This window comes from Mastigoproctus giganteus, chromosome 4 (genome assembly GCF_048544385.1).
Source record: "Mastigoproctus giganteus isolate SK-2022 chromosome 4, ASM4854438v1, whole genome shotgun sequence".
NCBI classification, from domain to species: domain Eukaryota; kingdom Metazoa; phylum Arthropoda; class Arachnida; order Uropygi; family Thelyphonidae; genus Mastigoproctus; species Mastigoproctus giganteus.
The window spans coordinates 122,389,457-122,408,972 of record NC_143578.1 but is presented as its reverse complement, the minus strand read 5'-3'; the positions used below and the strand labels follow the sequence as shown (position 1 = coordinate 122,408,972).

At 35.3% G+C, this 19,516-nt stretch overlaps 1 protein-coding gene across 2 annotated transcripts in view; it reads left to right on the top strand.

The window, feature by feature from the left end:
* Window positions 1-19,516, top strand: part of LOC150087035 (tetratricopeptide repeat protein 37) — a 702,248-nt gene that overhangs the window by 459,335 nt on the left and 223,397 nt on the right. For both annotated transcript variants that reach the window (XM_090371768.1, XM_090371767.1), the window contains exons 28-30: window positions 570-647; window positions 9,006-9,130; window positions 10,030-10,153. In XM_090371768.1, the coding sequence (XP_090227894.1) occupies window positions 570-647; window positions 9,006-9,130; window positions 10,030-10,153 (327 nt within the window). The remainder of the gene's footprint in view (window positions 1-569; window positions 648-9,005; window positions 9,131-10,029; window positions 10,154-19,516) is intronic.

Below are 19,516 nucleotides of genomic sequence, written 5' to 3'. Positions count from 1 at the left end.
ATTTTTACAGTCTAAATTAGGTTATATGCGGCTATTACTGGAAATTATAACTCTTATATTGCATCAATGCACTTATAGGCACAATATAGCTAAAGTTGCCCTTGTGCCATTAAACCTTCAATTCAGCAACAACAAGAATATCTTGCATCAGTTGCTAATACTGAAAGTAGACATGCTTCCACAAATAGGTTAATTTGCCTGATCTAATAGACAAAATTTTCTTGCCTCAGTAGGCAACTTCAGAGTTCTTATCTTCATTAGTACAAACTATCAGTTTTGTGATAGATTAATCATATTGTTTAGATATAATTTTGATACATATACTAAAAGCTACATATACCAAAAGCTACCTTGTGTGCACACGTACATGTATATGCACACACACTTACACACAATTAAACATTAATTATAGGTCTTAGTGGTACCAAGCCTTAATTATCTTATTTTGAGTTTTTTTTTTTTTTTAAATGATATGCTACCATCACTATAATTAATAAATTTCTAATGAATAATATAATTTTCTCAGCTGCTGATCATTTTATAATTTAATTAACAGTCAGTTCTTACAGGGCTGTGATACTTCTACAAAATAAAGATCAGTTTGGTAATGTAGAAAAAGCTCGCATAAATTATGCTAGGCTTCTTGGGTAAGATTATTTTTCTGTTATTCTATTCTAACTTTCAGATTATATTTGTTTTTAATTGTGAATGTTATAATGTTGATATTCATTTTTGAGTTATAGTTTATATTATTGTTGCTAACACCTGTGCAGTCCTTATAATAGTGCCTTGTTTTAATACCAAATTTTATGCTATTATACAATCAGCTGTGCCATCAACTGAAATCATTTTCAAATAATTAAATTTAAATTCTAAATTTATTGGGGTTTTTTTTTAGTATTGGCAAAATGATACAAAGAAGGAAGCTTGTAGAGCATCAGCAAACAAAAAAAAAAAAAGTGTGTAAAATAGTATTCCCTCGCTTCATTTACCTATTTATTTAAAGTATTTGTCATTTGTCAATTCCTTTCCTTAAAGTAAGATGAAACTTCCATCCTGCACAAGGGTAGGTGAGAGTTTATTCAAACAAAAAATCACTCTTTAACTAAAGGAAATGGACAGCTACTCATCCCATCTGAATTTAAATTTATGCCCCCACCGAATTACGTTATGACTAAATGTAAAGACAGCTTTAACATTTAGTTTATTTGTATCGAAAGCTTTACTGAAATCAAAATAAATGTCAGAATATCTTTGTATAGTCTAGTCTTCTTGTAGCCTTTCCACTGGATCCGTGAGTCCCTTTAAAATGCATTCCTCTACAACCCTCTTTAAAAGCTTGTCTTGATCTAATTCCACTCAATCAGTCCTATGCCATTCATGAATCTGAAGATCTCAATCTGCAGTTACCAATGTCTTTCTGTTTACTGACGGATTTTAATGGAACAATCAGTTATGGGGTTCTCCCATTGCAGATGGACAGCTCATTAAAATGCTGTTTGACAGACAAAATCTAGCAATACCCAATACTGGTTTGCCAACTTGCATTCATCTTCCTAGAGATCAACCTCTGTAATAAAACTCTCCATCTTCTCTCTAATTGCCTTTCCAAGTGTTTGATGGATAGCACCTGACTGTACAATAGTGATCATTATGCATATGCAGGATTCAAAAATTATACTTTGTACTTCAGAAGACCAAATAAATTGAAATTTTACGAGAAAAAATCTCAGCTTTTATGCATCTTTTGATTATCAAATTGTTCAACCTTACTCTATTGATGATGTTTGCTGATTTCATTACAAATCAAATACTAGCTGCTGCCATTCTGCAATTTTGGGTAAGCAATAGTAGATATATAAATCATTGGTGAAATGAAGGCTGCAACACTACAAAAAAAACAAAAAAAGAGAGAGAGAACTAAGCATGGAACTTGTTCTGCAAACACTGTACTGCTACCAAACATAAAATAAATAAATCTGCAGCCATTATCAATCCACTGCAGGATGGAAGCGTCCTCAACAATTCACGTTGAGGGAAATGGATCATGATCTGCCACGCTGGTCCAGTGCGGGTTGGCAGATCAACCGTATTTAGCAGTCAGGGGCTTGAACCCTGGTCTACTCAAAGAGCGTGTGCTACTGCACTCCCACTCCTGACCACTCGGCTACAGAGGCCTAAATTACTTTATAACTTTAGTATATATTAGGGGGAAAAAAAAGAGCTAGTACATACTCCTGGATCCAATTTGCACCCTCAGTTAATAAAAATGTCAATGTCAGAATAATCTGGAGAAAAATAAAGCAACTAAATACCACATTTCTTCCATTATTCTCTCCACTTCTCACCCGAAATGGGCAGGAGCTTTCTACCCCTGCAGAGAGAGAGAGAGAGAGAGAGACAGATTGCAAGTAGCCTAGGGGTCATGTTTTCTCAGCTGTTTGCCTCAGCCACATATTATTGATCAATTTTTCAGGTCTGTAAAATGTAGAGTTTCACTTTACAGACCTGAAATCCTGACAATTCTTTCAATACCAATATATAAATATACCAATGCCATATAAACTTCCAATACAGGAATTTTCCCTGAATAATACTAAATTTTAGGTAATTTAGTATTATTCAGGCAAAATCCCCAGGAGCTCACATCTGGTGACTGTGGGCTTGGCACACACACACCCAGGGTCCTGAGCTGGATATCATCATTCTTCTCTTTCTTGGTGATTTTCTCTCTCTCTCTCTCTCTCTCTCTCTCTCTCTCTCTCTCTCTCTCTCTCTCTCTCTCTCTCTCTCTCTCAGGGTAAAATGATGCAAGGAAATGAACTTAAATCAGCCAAAAAAAAGTAAAAATCCAATCCTGCTTAACTTAGTCAAATTCTCTGCCTCAGCTGCTTTGGAAGCAACTTATTTTGATGATCAACAGCACTCTACCTGCAGATGAACTTCATGAAATCTAATCTTATCTTGCTTCCCTTATTAATTACCTTATAACCTACAACCTTATATATTAGGAAAAAAACTAATAAATACTCCTGGATTTGATTTGATTTGCAGCCTTAGTTAATAAAATTACCTCATAAGATCTAATCTTCTGTTGCTTCTTGATATTTCATATATTTATGTTCCCTTGTTCTTGTGTCACCTCCAATGTGAAAATACTTCCCTTATGCATTCTGCTTGTCCCATTAAGGACCTCAAACACTTTTATCAGTTTGCTCCTGAGTGGATCTGATAATCCATTTTCATCCATTTTGGTGTTTTCATTTTCTGATACTTTACCACAGAATAAATACAATAGTGTAGTTAATGACAGTAATCAGAGTATATTACTCCAGTGTGATCTGGATAAATTGAGTAGATGAGCTTAAAGGTGGCAATTGTAGTTTAGCATTGATAAATATAAAATTCATTTGGATACTTCATTTTGGTAACAGCATTCCCAAAAGAACATACTGATTGGATAGAGCTAATAGTGTATATTGCAGATAGTGTAGTGGAGACTGAAAATGATCTAGCGATAATTGTACAGTCCGACAAGAAGTTCTCTGAGTTGCTAGGACAGCTCACATGATTCTGTTCAATAATGTACAGGAATTTTGTCAGCAGGAACAAGAAAGTGATTATCCCATTAATGATTTGGAAGCCTCATTTTAGAGAGGATGTGGGTGCAAAGAAGAGCAACAAGGTCAGTCAACAGCACAAAAGAGTATTCTTATTGAGAAAGACTTTTCAGTTCTATAGATTGCACAATCTGAAAAATAATTCTACCTCTGAAGCGACCCGATTGAGGGCTTCCGTGGATAGCACAGTTGGTAGAGTCGCCATCCTCCCCAGACTGGGTAGAAAAGACCTGCATTTAAGTCTCATCGATGACAGGAGAAATTTTTAAGAGTCTTCTTCACAACATGGCTGAGTTAGTTGGTCTCAGACGAGGGTAGCATGGTTTTTTCCTCTCAGAAACTCTGGTTTTTCATCCAGCAAACAGAAAATGACTCGGAACACGCAATTTACAGACAATACACACACAGAGCAATGTGGCCTCAGTCGCTGATGCTCCTAAAAACCCTACCACAACAACAACCTGATTGAGGTCTTTAAGTAGATTGAGCAAATTAAATGCTGATGCCATTTAATTTGCTCAGACTATTTAAACCTTACATTTTCTTGGGCATTGTACACAGGGGAACATAAATTTAGATTGAATGGTTGCAGGATAGATATGTGAAAATTTGCTTTCGATCAGAAAGTAATTGATTATTAGAATAAACTTCCATCTGGTGTTGTGGAAAAGTAGGTAGTTTAAATAAATTTAGAGAAGGAATAGAAGCTTATTAGAAGGTGGTAAACAAATGAAGTGGACAGTGCTTTTTCTTGGCGATCCTGTATAAGCTTGCTTCCTTGCATCACATGATTTTGCTACTATACCCTCGACTTGCCCACCCCAGCCTTAAAATTGACAACGGAGATGGTTTCACCAAAAATTCCTTGGACACCATTATATATCCCCCCAGGGGCTCACATCTGGTGAGTATGGGCTTGGCACACCCGGGGTCCTGAGCTGGATATCATCATTCTTCTCTTTCTTGGTGATTTCCTTCTCTCTCTCTCTCTCTCTCTCTCTCTCTCTGGGTCCTAGGGTGAATTAATTTTTTTTGGCTGGTGCAGTATAAGCCTCAGGCTTCCTTGCACCATATGGCTATTAATAATAATAATAATAATAACATTGTGATCACAACCTAATAGTTGTTCCTGCACTGTCAAATATTTGGTACTACTTGGATCCCAGTAAGAATCAGTCAAAGGATATATTTGGGCCTTTGATTGATTCTTAAAGTATTTGTAGTCAGTCTTTGTATAACACATGTTTACACTACACGAATTCGATCATACACAATTTATAAATAGGGGAACGGTATCATATATAACACGAACTGAATTCGCTTATGCACGGTTCGCCTTTGTGTTTATGAGAAATGGCAGTCCAATGCGGAATCATCCCAACTGAATGCAACACGATAGGAATGAAGAGAAGATTCTGAAAATGTATTTTTGTTTTTTATATCAGTGAAGAGGAAACACATTTCACCATAATAACGTAAAAACCGACACAATTCCAGCTATCGGTATTATCGCAAATGCAATTAGATCAAGTTTACTACCAGTTTATAACAGATTCCACCAGCAGAAACACAACTGGAAATAACCCCAAAGATGTTATTGTGCATTCACAAAAAAATGGATGGATGTCGGCAGAGCTTATGGAAGACTGGCTAAATGTTGTGTGGAATAGATGTCTTGGAAGTCTTCATAACCCACCTAGCATGCTAGTACTTGATGCATTTCGTGGACATTTTTCCGAACATGTCAAAAATAAAATCGTGCAAAAACATGGTGATTTGGTTGTGATTCCTGGTGGCATGACTAGTCAACTGCAGCCACTTGATGTTTCAGTCAACAAACCATTTAAGGATTACTTGAAAAAGGAATATGAATCATGGCTGTTGATTGACAACTTTCTGATCCCAGAAAGAATAGTAAAAATGTTGCATCACCAATGCTCTCGATGGCTCAGAAGATGATATATTATGAAATAATGAAGATAACAACGGCTCAGAAGAATCTGACCCTGAATGTGAAGTAGACTCTGATATTGATTCAGATGCAGATATCGACGGCTCAGAAGATTCAGAAGGAAGTGATGAATAACATATCTACTGATAAATACTGGTACTATTGTTGTTAGTAAATTGAATTCTATTATAATAAAAATATTTGTTAGATTTGTTTTAGTGTTTTATTTTATTTATTTTTTCTTAGAATCAAAGCTTTTTTTTCTGAAATTAAGGTACATCTTACAATCGATGGAGTCTTAGAATCGAAGAAATACAGTATATACAGGTAACCCTCGTATAACGCGGTACCTATACAATGTGGTTTCGATATAACATAGTTTATAAATTGTGGCTACCCTTGTATTACACAGTTGTGGTTTCAATATAATGCGATCTACAAATTGTTGTATCACTTCTTTTCACACACTTTTACAATGCGACTTAAAAATCAAACTTTATGTTCGTTTAATGTCTGCTTGAATGACGGGTGTAGTTGCCAGAACTGAATTTATATAAGGGGAAACACACAAGTGCATACATACATACATATTTTTTTTGTGTAGTGCCAATTGCAAAGTAGTTATAAATAGCGAATTTATTCGGGGAAAATACCATTTGGCAAAAAAAAAATTTTTTTTTTATAGTAATGGCCACCAAAACTGCAAAAGAAGGAAAAAAACCAACATTGAAAAGAAAATTCATTTCTCTCGAAGAAAAAATTAAAATCTTGGATCAGTTGAAAAATGGAGAAAAATAAGGAGTCGTTGCAAGGACTGAATTTAAATGAATCAACAATTCGTACAATCAAACAAAATGAGCAGAAAATCAGAGTTAGTGTTATTGCTGGGTCAACAAGAAGTGCAAAGAACGTTGCTCGTGTAAGCGATATTTTAATGGAAAAAATGGAGAAATCTCTAATGGTTTGGGTTGAAGATTGCACTCACAAGAAAATGCCTTTAAGTGAAAACCTTATTAAACAAAAAGCCCTCAAAATTTATCAATATTTAAAAGAACTTGAACAAGATTTTTCAGAAGAAAGCTCTCAGCATGAATTTTGTGCCAGTAAGGGCTGGTTCGAAAATTTTAAAAAGGAATTTTCTTTGCATAATCTTCAGCTCCAAGGAGCATCAGCAGACGTAGATGCAACCTGAAAATTCCCAGAAGAACTTTTAAAAATCATTGAAGAAGGTGGATATAGTGCAGACCAGATATTCAATGCAGATGAATTTGAGTTAAACTGGAAAAAAATGCCAGAATGCACTTATATATCGAAAAATAAAAAAACAGCTGCTGGATTCAAAGTTTCTAAAGACAGAATTACTCTACTGTTTTGTAGTAATGTGTTAGGTGATTACATGACAAAACCAATGTTAATTAACCGATCTTTAAATCCTCTTGCTATGAAAGCGATTGACAAGTCCACCCTCCCTGTTTATTGGAGAGCCAACAAAAAGGCATGGCTTACAGCTAGCATATTTGAAAATTGGTTTTTTAACTGTTTTGTGCCTGATGTAGAAAGATACACAAAGAAAAAGAATATCAACTTTAAAATTTTACTAATTTTAGATAACTCGCCAGGGCACTCAAAAAATGTAACCCATCCGAATATTAAAATAATTTATTTGCCTCCTAATACAACGTCACTTATTCATTCCCTTGATCAAGGGATAATTTCAACGTTTAAAGCATATTATATTCGTCAAACATTCAAATTAATTTTGAAAAAAATGGAATCTAATCCAAACATGACACTGCCTCAAGCGTGGAAAGAGTTTTCAATATTTAATTGTGTAAAAATTATTTCTCTATGTGTAAAGGAGTTAAAACCCTCTACACTGAAAGGTTGCTGGAAAAAAAATATGGCCTGGTGTTGTCCTTAATCAAAATTTCGTACCCCCTGTGGATGCTGAACTAAGTCGTATAACAAACCTGGCACACATTTGTGGTGGCGAGGGATTTTCCAATATGGTTGAAAATGAAATCCGTGAATTAATTGATGAAGAAACAGATTTAAATGAGGAGGAATTGGTTCAATTAATAGAAGACGGCAAACCAAATACAAGTGGTGAGGAAAGTTCTACTGAAGATTCTGATTGTACTGAGTCCGTTAAAGAATTCAGTCTAAAGAAATTAGCAGAAGGATTAAATTTGGCACAAAAGTTAGGAAGTTATTTTATAGATAATGATCTCTCAACAGAGCGCTCGGAAAAATTCAAAATACAATTGGACAGTTGTTTTTCTCCATATTATGAACTTAATAAAAAGTTGCAGATAGTGGTAAACAAGGTCTTATTACCGACTTTTTTGATAAGAAAACCAGCTGAAGTACCCAGTGAGAATTATACAAATGATGTTGAAGAGATTTCAAGTGATAACGACATCCGACCACTCGTAAATAAAGCATATCTACGAAATATTTTTTCTGAAGACAGTGATGATGATTAAAACATCCATTTCTTTAATTTTGAAATTTATGCATTATGTGCAATGAAATTATGTACAATTCCTAATTTTTATAATTTTATGCTATGTATTTGTTAAATAGTTAGTTACATGAATTTTTGAATGAATAAAATATTTTTGTTGAATGTCATTGTTTTTATAATTAAAAAAACACTATGGAACATAACCCTACATTTTGTATGAAGCCTGAACCTCATATAACGCGATTTCTATAACGCGTGATATTTCTGGAATCTAACCTCCGCATTATAAAAGGATTACCTGTATATATATATATTTATTTATTTATTTCAGTATCAAGTTTTAGCATCTACCGAGTTAACGTTATATGAATTTCGTATCTCCTATCAAGTTTAGATTATATGTATTAAGTTATAACCTCACATTTGTAAAATCTAAGTAATTATAATAGATAATAAATTTAACTATCTATTGCCACGTACATGGTTTGAACTCTCACGCTAGCTATTTGTGATATTATATATATGCAAAATCACTAATTCTAAAAGCTCAATGAATATAACTGTCGTGTGACAACTTAAATTATTAAAACACGTAAGAAATGCTATAATTTATAGGTTATAATCCTCTGCTGATACTGATTACACTGCTATAAGTTACATAGAAACGTTTAGTATCAGCTATATCGATACAAAAACAATGGTGGCAGAATTCGAATGCTACTATTGATACAAATGAATCGTGACTTTTTTAAAATACTTCTAAAGTTATGTGCATACCCATCTTACAATCACTGTCACTAATAGTTTTGTAGGAAATGTGATGTTTTCGTGGCTGAATAATTAAGAATTGAATGTATCCCGGAAATGTTTTGCTTCAAATAATGATTTCTTTTTTAATATTAAAAAATATATTCTTGTTCTCAGATACTGCATTGTTCTTTCTTTTCTTTTTTATTTTAAATCTCAGTATCTGTAATCAACAAGAGGCAGCCACTAAACACTATATGCTAATCAAAAAGGTGGATACTTCTGTCCTGTGTAGCTTGGCACTTTGTTTATATTCTAATGGACAGTTTGAACAAGCATTCAAAGGTAAATATAATTTTTTTTTTTTACTTAACAGATTATTGTTCAATAATAAGTTGACAGAAGTCATTCAGAAATTATGTAATAACGTACCTTTCAGCTTTTATGAACTTTTCATAAAATTTACGAATAACGTCTGTGTGTGATCTTATAAGAAACTTAATTTTTTTTTACAAATTTAAGTTAAATTTATGCTGTTTTTCAATATGTAGTTTTATGTTTTCTTATTGCAGACCTATAAAATGCTAAAGTATGATCTGTACTATTATTAAATATAGTACCCGTGATAAAATAAATAAATTCACAGGTCAGTCCATGTATTGATATCTTTTGTGATATTTCAATGCTGAAGGGTTTTTGAAGGAAATATAAAAAGCTATCATTAATGCAGAGAGCACACTTTAGAAATGTTTTGGTATTTTTGCCCTTTTCACTTGAACTCTTCTGTATTCTTACAAATTCTTATTTATTTTTATTGTGAATTTTTCTATAATTAGTATGATTAATCTATTATTTTCCTAAGTTCACTATTTAATTTGATTATGTTATCATTATTTTGCTTCTTGTGCTGTGTAGTTAATGTGTCATTAACCAAAACATCAGTAGAAACAAAATAATGCACTTATTCAATCCACTGTTCTAGCTATATTGGATATTTCTTAATTAATATTGCTACTGTAATATATATGAGGAATTTCACATAGTAATTAATATTGCACTTTTTTCCTTTCTTTTTTTTTTTTAAGAGAAAAAAAAACTAGTTTTGGAGTTTTAATCATTTTTACTGATGATTAGGTTTGAATGGTAATGAATAGAATGCATTGTGATTCTGTTCTTACTATATATAAAGATTATATACTTAGAACGGATATATTTGTGTTTCATAATGTTCTGTCATTTTGTAGTATTCCATCAGGCATCCCAAATGACAGAAATTGCAGATGAGAAATCTAATATTCTTGTTGCAATGGCATTTGTCGCAAAAAAAATGCAAGGCCTAGATGCATCAAAACCTTTGCTCTTTCAAAGGTATGTAATTTTCATGTTATTTTAAAATAGTGTTTTGCAGTCTTTTCGTAACCACAGAATCCTTCAAATCTAAACTTTCATGAAACCCTAATTTTTTAAAACAATTATTATTATTGATAAATTAAAAGTTCAATGAACAAAGTGTGTTCTGCAGAACTCACCATGATCCTGCGGAACACTTGAAAACTACTGCTCTAGACAGTTCTGTATTTTGAATACAGCCACTTCTCGACTTATGTAAGGGTTGTGTTCTGTAGAACTCTACATAAGTTGGAATGTCCCTAAATGCTTATGCAGCACTTGCAAATTTGATGAAATTTGATTGAAGAAAAAAATAAATGTTCGACAAACATGTAAATAGAATTATTTATCCAATTTTTTTATCTCATGCGCAGGAAAAATTACAAAAATTTCAAAATTATAAAATTAAAAAAAGAGAGAGGAGACAGGCATAACATCAGCATGTTTTACCTTTCAAGCATTGTTGCCAGAATCAACTCTCCAGCTGATGCACGCCGCTGTGGAAGTTGAGGGCTGTGGAGATTTAGAAGGGGTTTTTTCCAACACATCACAAAATTTTTCTGCAGCTGCAGAATCGTCACTGGTGACTTCAATAAGACTTCACTGCATACTTTAATGTTTTGGAAACCAGCGCAATGCTTGAACCTATTAAACCACCCATTGCTTGCCATGAACTTGGCTTGGGATTCGCTGTACTTATCCTTAATATCTTCATAAATACTTCTTGATTTTGCTTGAATGGTCATTGGACTCGGGGGCACTCACTTCTGAATCTGATTTTCCATCCACATTATTAATAGCTTTTCCATCTTCGATATAGCACCTGAATGCTGTTTTGTGATCACTGTTGATTTTAACATGTTCTTTTATACATGCACTGTCCCTTAAAATAGTATTCACTGTTGAAGCAGCAAGACCTAATTTCGTGCAATAGATGACAAATTTTGTCCTGCTTCATAGTTTTTAATTAATCATCTTCATTTCTAAATCAATTTTTTTTTGTTTCCTAGCACTGCCAGCACTTGCACTTTCCATTGGTCCCTTTCCCTTCACCATTATGATAACTAAATAGGAATGAAGCGAAGATTCTGAAAATTTATTTGTTTTTTATGTGATTGAAGATTTCAGTGAAGGGAACTCATTTCGCCATAATACCATAGCATAAAAACCCACACAATTCCAGTTATCGATATTATCGCAAATGCAATAAGATCGAGTTTACCACCCATTTATAATATTGCACTAACAGAAAAGCCCAATATACTGGAAAGTGCATATTGTTTTATGGTAGAGAGGAAATGTGTTTTTCATCCAGAAATGTGTTTTAGAAAAATATCACAAAGGCATTCAAAATTATTATTATTAGCTACATAGTGCAAGGAAGCTTATGCTGCACAAACCAAAAAAAAAATATTCTCGAGTTACCCGGAGAGAGAGTCAAAACTAGAAGGGAATAAGGGAATCACCAAGAAAGAGAAGAATGATGATATCCAGCTCAGGACCCTGGGTATGCCAAGCCCATACTCACCAGATGTGAACCCCTGGGGTTAAATTGATTCTTATAATGGAACATATGATAACGAAGAAAGTGTAGTGCAATTTTCATTATAAAAATGACCTTTTAGAGAGATAAATAGCTTAGTTATATAGCAAAAATTTCAACTTCCGAGGTCTTGGAACGAATTAGCAAAATAAAAAAAAATAAAAATAAAATGTGTTATTGGGTTCACATTGCCATGTTTTCACGATACCTCCATTTATTCCTACGGGATGCAAAATACATTTCCATGATTTTTTTAAGTTTGCACCGGCTGGCGAAAACTTAAAACATAAAATCGAATTTCCATAAGTCAAGTATTACGTAAGAAGGGGAGTGGCTGTATTTCTTAATTCATATTAAGATTGTTATTGCATCTCAAAACCCTCATCACAGATAACTTTCTATATTTGCTGTTCCTCTTATATTAAAAAAAAAAAAAAACATACAAAGATGCAAAATAATCTCCCTCTCACTTACTTCAAAGGGGATCCCCAATGAGTTCTGATGGAACTGTAGGATTCTGTGGGACCCAGTTTGAAATCCTGTGATTTAAAAAATATGTTAAGAAGTTATTTGAAAGTGTAGAAAATGCAGAAAGGGAACACGCCAGTTTAAAAATTCCTAAGTAAAAGTTTATGTGGAACCATAATTTTGTGTGTATATTTCCATATTTTCTTTGCTACTGCCTTATAGTACTTACAGATTTTTCTTATAATAAGCTTCAGTTCAAGAAAAGTTTTCATGTATTGTATGTGATGTCACTTTGTGAGGCTATTGCTGTGAATTACCAACAATCTGCACTTCCAATATGTTTATTTGTAATACATTTCACCACCAAAATCTTGTTTATACTCTGGCACGACCACCAGTTCAGAGCTGTTTACAACTAATCATGAATATAGTCATTAATTATATTTAATATTTATTATTAAATATTAAATATAATATTTAGTTAAATTTAATTAAATTTAATATTATAAATATAATATTAAATATAATATAAATTGAGGGTTGCAGTAAACCCAAATAATGCTTATCTTCTTGCAGTGGAACTATAGAAGTTATTATAGTAATTTGACTGACGTCTGAGATCTCCTCTCACAATATGATCCCATCACCTTCTGTCTGCAGGAAAGATCATGTTGAACAAAAAACGAAATCCAGACAATCTAGCACATATAGAGGGGATAGTGTTGATAATCAACTCTCAAAACCAATCCCACCAAAAACAAACCTTGAGGCAGTTGCAGTACAAGTCATTGTTAACTTTGATTTAACTATAGTCTTGTTATACTTGCCCCCTAACCAAAATATAAGCTATGCCAACTTAGTAGAATTAGTAGTACAACTTGCTCAACTCTACTGCATCCTAAGATGGCTCAACAGTCACTATCCAATATGAGGAAATCAAACCCTGGACAAATGTAGACGAACTATTGAATTGAACAAACTATTACTTGACCAAACAATCTGGTAACCCTCAATAATGGAGCACACATTTATAAATGCACATCTTCCTACAGGCTCTACTTCAGCTATTGATGTCTCTCTGTGATTAGCAACCATATGTCCTTTATTTGGATGGTCTTGGTACATAATAGTCCTTGTTGCTAATGCACAAATAAAAAATCAAAAACCTTGGATGGACTATTCATAGCAATACACTGAATAGCAACCATTACCCTGTGATATGCCATATTGATACAAGCATTCCCCACTTTTCTAACCAAATTACCAAATGGAACTTTTCCAAAGCTAAATGGGATATATGTACAAGTGGCTAGCAATACTGGAAGAAAAGCAGGTCCATAAATTGTCTGTAGAATATATATCTAACCAAATACTACAGTCAGAGGACCAAGAAATTCCAAAACAATCCACAAAAATAACAGCATGCTCAAAGTTGTGTTGGAATAATGAATGCAGTGCAGTTAAAAAAGAGAAGAGTAGAGCATGGAACATCTTCAGGAAGTTCCCAACAACTGTGAATCCTATCCACTTTAAACAGGCTTGGGCAAAACATATTAGGAAAGTCACTTACGACATCTTACTCACTATATTTTCAGGCACACAAAGCACAAATTGAAAAACGTTTGATCAGTTTTGACTCAACATCTAGTGCTTCTTACAATTTAAGCATGCTGTTATTTTTGTGGATTGTTTTGGAATCCACAAAAATAACAGCATTGTCAGAATTATACCAAGCCCTAGCCTCCACCAGACTCACTGCAGCAGGACCAGATGGAATACATTATAACATGATAGCACAGCTTATTGAACTAGCCCTTGAGACACTTACTTCTCTACAACAGATTCAAAGAAAATACATTCCCAGACAAATGGTGTCATATTTATCTTATGGCACTTCTGAAACCAGGAAAAGATCCTACAAATCAGTAACATTACCAACCTATTCACTTGTCAGCTGTATGGGCGGGGTGATGGAAAAAATTATCAGTGCCTTCAGCTAACCTGGTTTAAAATGATCTCCTAAACCTAGTGCAATGTGGCTTCTGGGATGCCTTTGTACAAAAAGAACACCTTTCCATGGTTTTCTTTGACACAAAAAAAAATCTTGGAGATATGGTATAATGCAAAACCTATATGATCTAGGACTATGCAGACATCTGCCACAATTTATCAGACTCTTCCTACATCACCACTCATTTCAAGTTTACGACCACTTATCTTCAAATTTTATTCAGGAAGAAGGAATCCCGCATGGTTCAGTACTTGAGTGCCACCTATTACAAAAGTTTATGCACATTAATTAGTAAAGGTAACTACAAGAAAAGCACAATGTTTATTTTTTAAATTTATTTTCATGTAATTATTTTTATTATTTATATCTGATGTTTTCTAGTACGATAAATATTCCCAGTTCCAGTTATAAAAAAATTTTGTATTGTACCATACTTCCAGCCTTTCTGATTCTACCCAAACCTCTCCAAATGAGAAACATTAGAAAAAACCACTATACATGCTATAATGGAGGATAAGTACAAATAGTACTTCAGTTTACCATAGTTTGAATCTTTCTGACTATGAAACACTTAATGATAATATTAACAGTGTTAATATTACCATTAACTAATATTATCTGCAATTCTGCCCAGACACAATAGCATGGAGTATATGATGAGAGCCTTGTCAATTAATTCTGCCCTCGAGAGATTGTGCAAGGCTCAAGGGGTAGAATTTTTTTCAGCCTAGTCTCTGCTTGTTGACAGTAGAGACTGCTCCTACAGGGATGGGATATACTTAAATAGAAAGGGTGCAAGAATATTTGCTGTTGCTATCGAGGCAGTGTTAGGTGTGTCGAAAACTGCTAGTGTGGGGAGATACACAGACTAAAAGGTTAACAGTGGCTGCAGGCAGAGGCAAAAGTGATTCTTGCACTGCTTCTATTAGAATTGGCAGCAGACTGGAAAGCAAGGTAATGGAGATTTCCAGGACTGCTAGGAGTCATAGTGGAAAAAGTAAATGCATGGTCTGTGCTAGGGTGGCTAGGAGCAGGAACAGGTGCATATAGACTTGCATGTACACCAATGCTAAGAGTATAGTTAATAAATTTGATGAGCTTGAAGTGCTAGTCAAGACATTAAAGGCAGACATTGTTGGGATATCAGAGATGTGGTGTCACACAGATATTAGGCAGTGCAGAGTTGGAATTTGCAGAGTACAGTGTGTATAGGAAGGATAGACAGGATAGGAAGGGAGGAAGGGTTATGCTGTTAGTTAAAAAACACATAAAATCTAAGGAAGTACATCAAATTGATGCTGGTGGACGATGCAGTGTTGAGTCTGTTTGGTGGGAAAGAAAAAATGAGAGTAGGTGTGTGTTATAGGCCTAATGAATCTGCTGAGTATAATGAGCAATTGTGCAGAGAAATAGTGGGCCAGTAAATCAGAATTTCTTATAATGGAAGATTTTAACATTACAGATATTGACTGGAACTTGTGGATTGGTCATTCGCACACTAGCAAGACTTTTGTGGATTTATTGGATGACTATTTTCTACAGTAACATGTTCGAGAGGCAACCAGAGGGAGTAAAACTCTTGATCTGATTATCAGTAGTGATTCTTCATGCATTAAGAATCTGCAGATAAAGGAACCACTGGGCGACAGTGATCACAATGTATTGATGTGGGAATTATTTAAAGATGTAACTACCATCGGGACTAAAGGGAAGGGCTTTTGTTTTCGTAAAGGTGACTACAGAGTTCTCGGACAGTTTTGAAATTCTGTACAGTGGTTTCAACTGATGATGTTACCAGTGGTGAATTGTAAATGAGAAGCCTTTAGGGACTTAATCTTGGAGGCTACTAGGCTTTTACCAACTAAGAAATACTGTTCAAGGTTTAGGCCTAAATGGATGTCAGATGAATTAATGGCTAGTGGCAAAGGAGAAGAATGTATGGGATGCATATAAAGTATCAGGCGACACAGAAGCCTATGGCAGGTAGTAGTAGTAGTAGTGGCATGTGATGCAAGAAAGCAAATGTATGAGCTTATGCAGCATCAGCCAAAAAAAAAAAAAAAAAATCACACCATTCCCTCCAAATGCCTGTCCAGTTCCTCCTTAAATTTATTCAACCTATCAACTTCCACAACGACAGATGGAAGTTTGTTCCAGCAATTAACCACCCGCTGGCTAAAGGCAAATTTCCGCACATCTATTCTACATCTGTCTTTTCTTAATTTGAATTTATGCCCCCTTAGATTTGTAATCTGAACAAGTGGAAGGATCCCATCAGAATTCAGCGTGCTCAACCCATTCAAGGCCTTATATACCTCAATCAGATCACCGCGCAGGTGCCTAGTCTCCAGCCACTGCAATTTGCAGAACTTAAGCCTCTCTTGGTAAGAGGATCCCTTCATTCCCCTCACCAATCTTGTTGCCCTTCTCTGTACACGCTCAAGTAAATCTACATCCTTCCTAAAATGAGGCCTCCAGACCTGTACGCAGTACTCAAGGCGTGGCCTGACCATTGCCTTATACAGAGGGATAATCACCTCCATTTCCCTGCTAGCAAAATTCCTGTATATCATTGACAAAACCCCATGACCTGCCCTGGCAGCCTGTCTGCATTGCTCAAAAAACTTCATATCTGCCTGCACAATTACTCCCAGGTCTTTTTCATTTTCTACCACCTTAAGTGTAGTACCACACAGTTGGTACGTTTCTCTGGGGTTACTTCTACCCATATATAGTACTTTGCATTTGTCAAGGTTAAACTTCAGTTGCCACTTCTTAGCCCATATGCCCAAATTATCTAGATCCTGTTGCAGTAGCACACTGCCATTACTGTCATTAACAACCCTGCCAACCTTTGTATCATCTTCAAACTTTGACATTAAGCCTGATATACCTTCATCAATATCATTGATAAATATACAAAACAACAGTGGACCTAACACCGAACCCTGTGGGACTCCACTAATAACATTAGTCCAAGAAGAGCAGCACCCATTGATTACCACCCTCTGTCTTCTAGCACTTAACCATCCTTTTATCCATTGTAGCAACTTACCCTTAATACCATTCTGCTCCAATTTGTACAATAGTCTTCCATGCGCAACAGTGTCAACAGCTTTCCTGAAATCCAAATATATGATATCAAAATTATTTTTCGCATCCAGTTCCTTTGTAACCACATCATAATATCCTATCAAATTTGTCAGACAAGACTTTCCCTTAACAAACCCATGCTGTGTCTGAATTATTTCTGCAGTCTTGTCTAGATGATCCTGCAATGCATCTTTAACCAGCGACTCCATTATTTTACCCGGAACAGAAGTTAAACTAACTGGTCTGTAATTACTCGTGTCACCCTTCGATCCCCCTTTGTGAATTGGGGAGACATTTGCACATCTCCAGTCCGTGGGAACCTCCCCTGAGTCCAAGGATGCTCTCATAATTATGGCTAAGGGTTTGCTTAGTTGCTTTGCCGCCTCCTTTAATATAACTGGATAGATCCCATCCACCCCAGGTGCTTTTTTTACATTTAACTTCAACAATTTCTCTTCCACTTTGCTCTCAGTTATTACAAAATCATTAAGTATCTTGCTACAATTTGATAACCTTCTGCCATTTTCAAACCTTAATAATTCCTCACGTGTGAATGTAGATGCAAAATACTCATTCAGTTTGTTTGCTATCTGAGCAGGATCATCAACAGTCGAACCATCGATGTCAAGTGGACCAATCAGATTCATCCCCTTCCTTTTAGAGTTTATATAAGTAAAGAAATCCTTGCTGTTTTTCTTAGCATCTTTTGCCAAGGATTTCTCGTAATCTGCCTTTGCCTGCCGAACCTCCTTTGTGACCTGATTACAGATTAACTTATATCTGCCATAGGCTTCTGTATAAACTAGTCTGTAATCAAGTCACAAAGGAGTTTAGGCAGACGAAGGCATATTATGAGAAATCTTTGGTAAAGGATGCAAAGAAAAAAAGCAAGGAAACTCTAGAAGGAAAGGGATGAATCAGATTGAACCACTTAACAAAGATGGGTTGACTATTGATGATCATGCTCAGGTAGCTGATAAACTGAATGAGTATTTTGCATCTACATTCACACATGAGGAGTTATTCAATGAGGGTAGTGCCAGACGTTTATCAAATGCTAACAGGGAGCTAAGTGATTTTGTAATAACTGAGAGCAAAGTGGTGGAGAAATTGTTGAAGTTAAACATAAGGAAGGCTCCTTTAATATAACGGGATATATCCAGTTATATAAAGGTTGTTGTTGTTTGGTTTTTAAGAGCATTAGCAACTAAAGCCATATTTCTCCGGGGATATGCGATGATCATTCCCTGACCTTTCCGCATCCTCCGTATTTGGTGGTCACGGGCTCGAACCCCAGTCTAATCAAGAAGCGTGTGCTATGCACTGCTGCTCCTGCCCACCTGGCTACGGAGGCGTCCTTTATATAAAGGAGGCAGCAAAGGAAGTAAGCAAACCATTAGCCATAATTATGAGAGCTTCCTTGGACTCAGGGGAGGTCCGTGAACTGGAGGTGTGCAAATGTATCACCAATTCACAAAGGAGGTTCAAAAGGTGACAACAAGTAACTACAGACCTGTTAGTTTACTTGTGTTCCGGAGAAAATAATGGAATCACTGGTTAAAAAAGCATTGTAGGAACATCTAGACAAGACTGCAGTAATAGTTAAGACACAGCATGGGTTTGTCAAAGGGAGGTCTTGTCTGACCAATTTGATTGGTTACTATGATGTGGTCACAAAGGAACTGAATGCCAAAAATAATTTTTACATCATATACTTGGATTTCAGGAAAGCTTTCGATACTTTTGCGCATGAAAGACTGGCGCCTCCGTAGCCAGGTGGGCAGGAGCAGCAGTGCATAGCACACGCTTCTTGATTAGACTGGGGTTCGAGCCCGTGACCACCAAATACGGAGGATGCAGAAAGGTCAGGGAATGACCACCGCATATCCCCGGAGCAATATGGCCTTAGTTGCTAATACTCCTAAAAACCAAATAACAAACAAACAAAAAAACATGGATGACTACTGTACAAATTGGAGAGGTATGGCATCAAGGGTAAGCTGCTACAATGGATAAAGGGATGGTTGAGTGGGAGACAACAGAGAGTGTTAATCAATGGCCACTGCTCTTCATGGACAAATGTTATTAGTGAAGTACCCCAGGATTCGGTGTTGGGCCCATTGTTGTTTGAATATTTATCAATTATATTGATGAAGGTATATCAGGTTTAATGCCCAAGTTTGCAGATGATACAACGGTTGGCAGGGTTGTTAACGACAGTAATGAC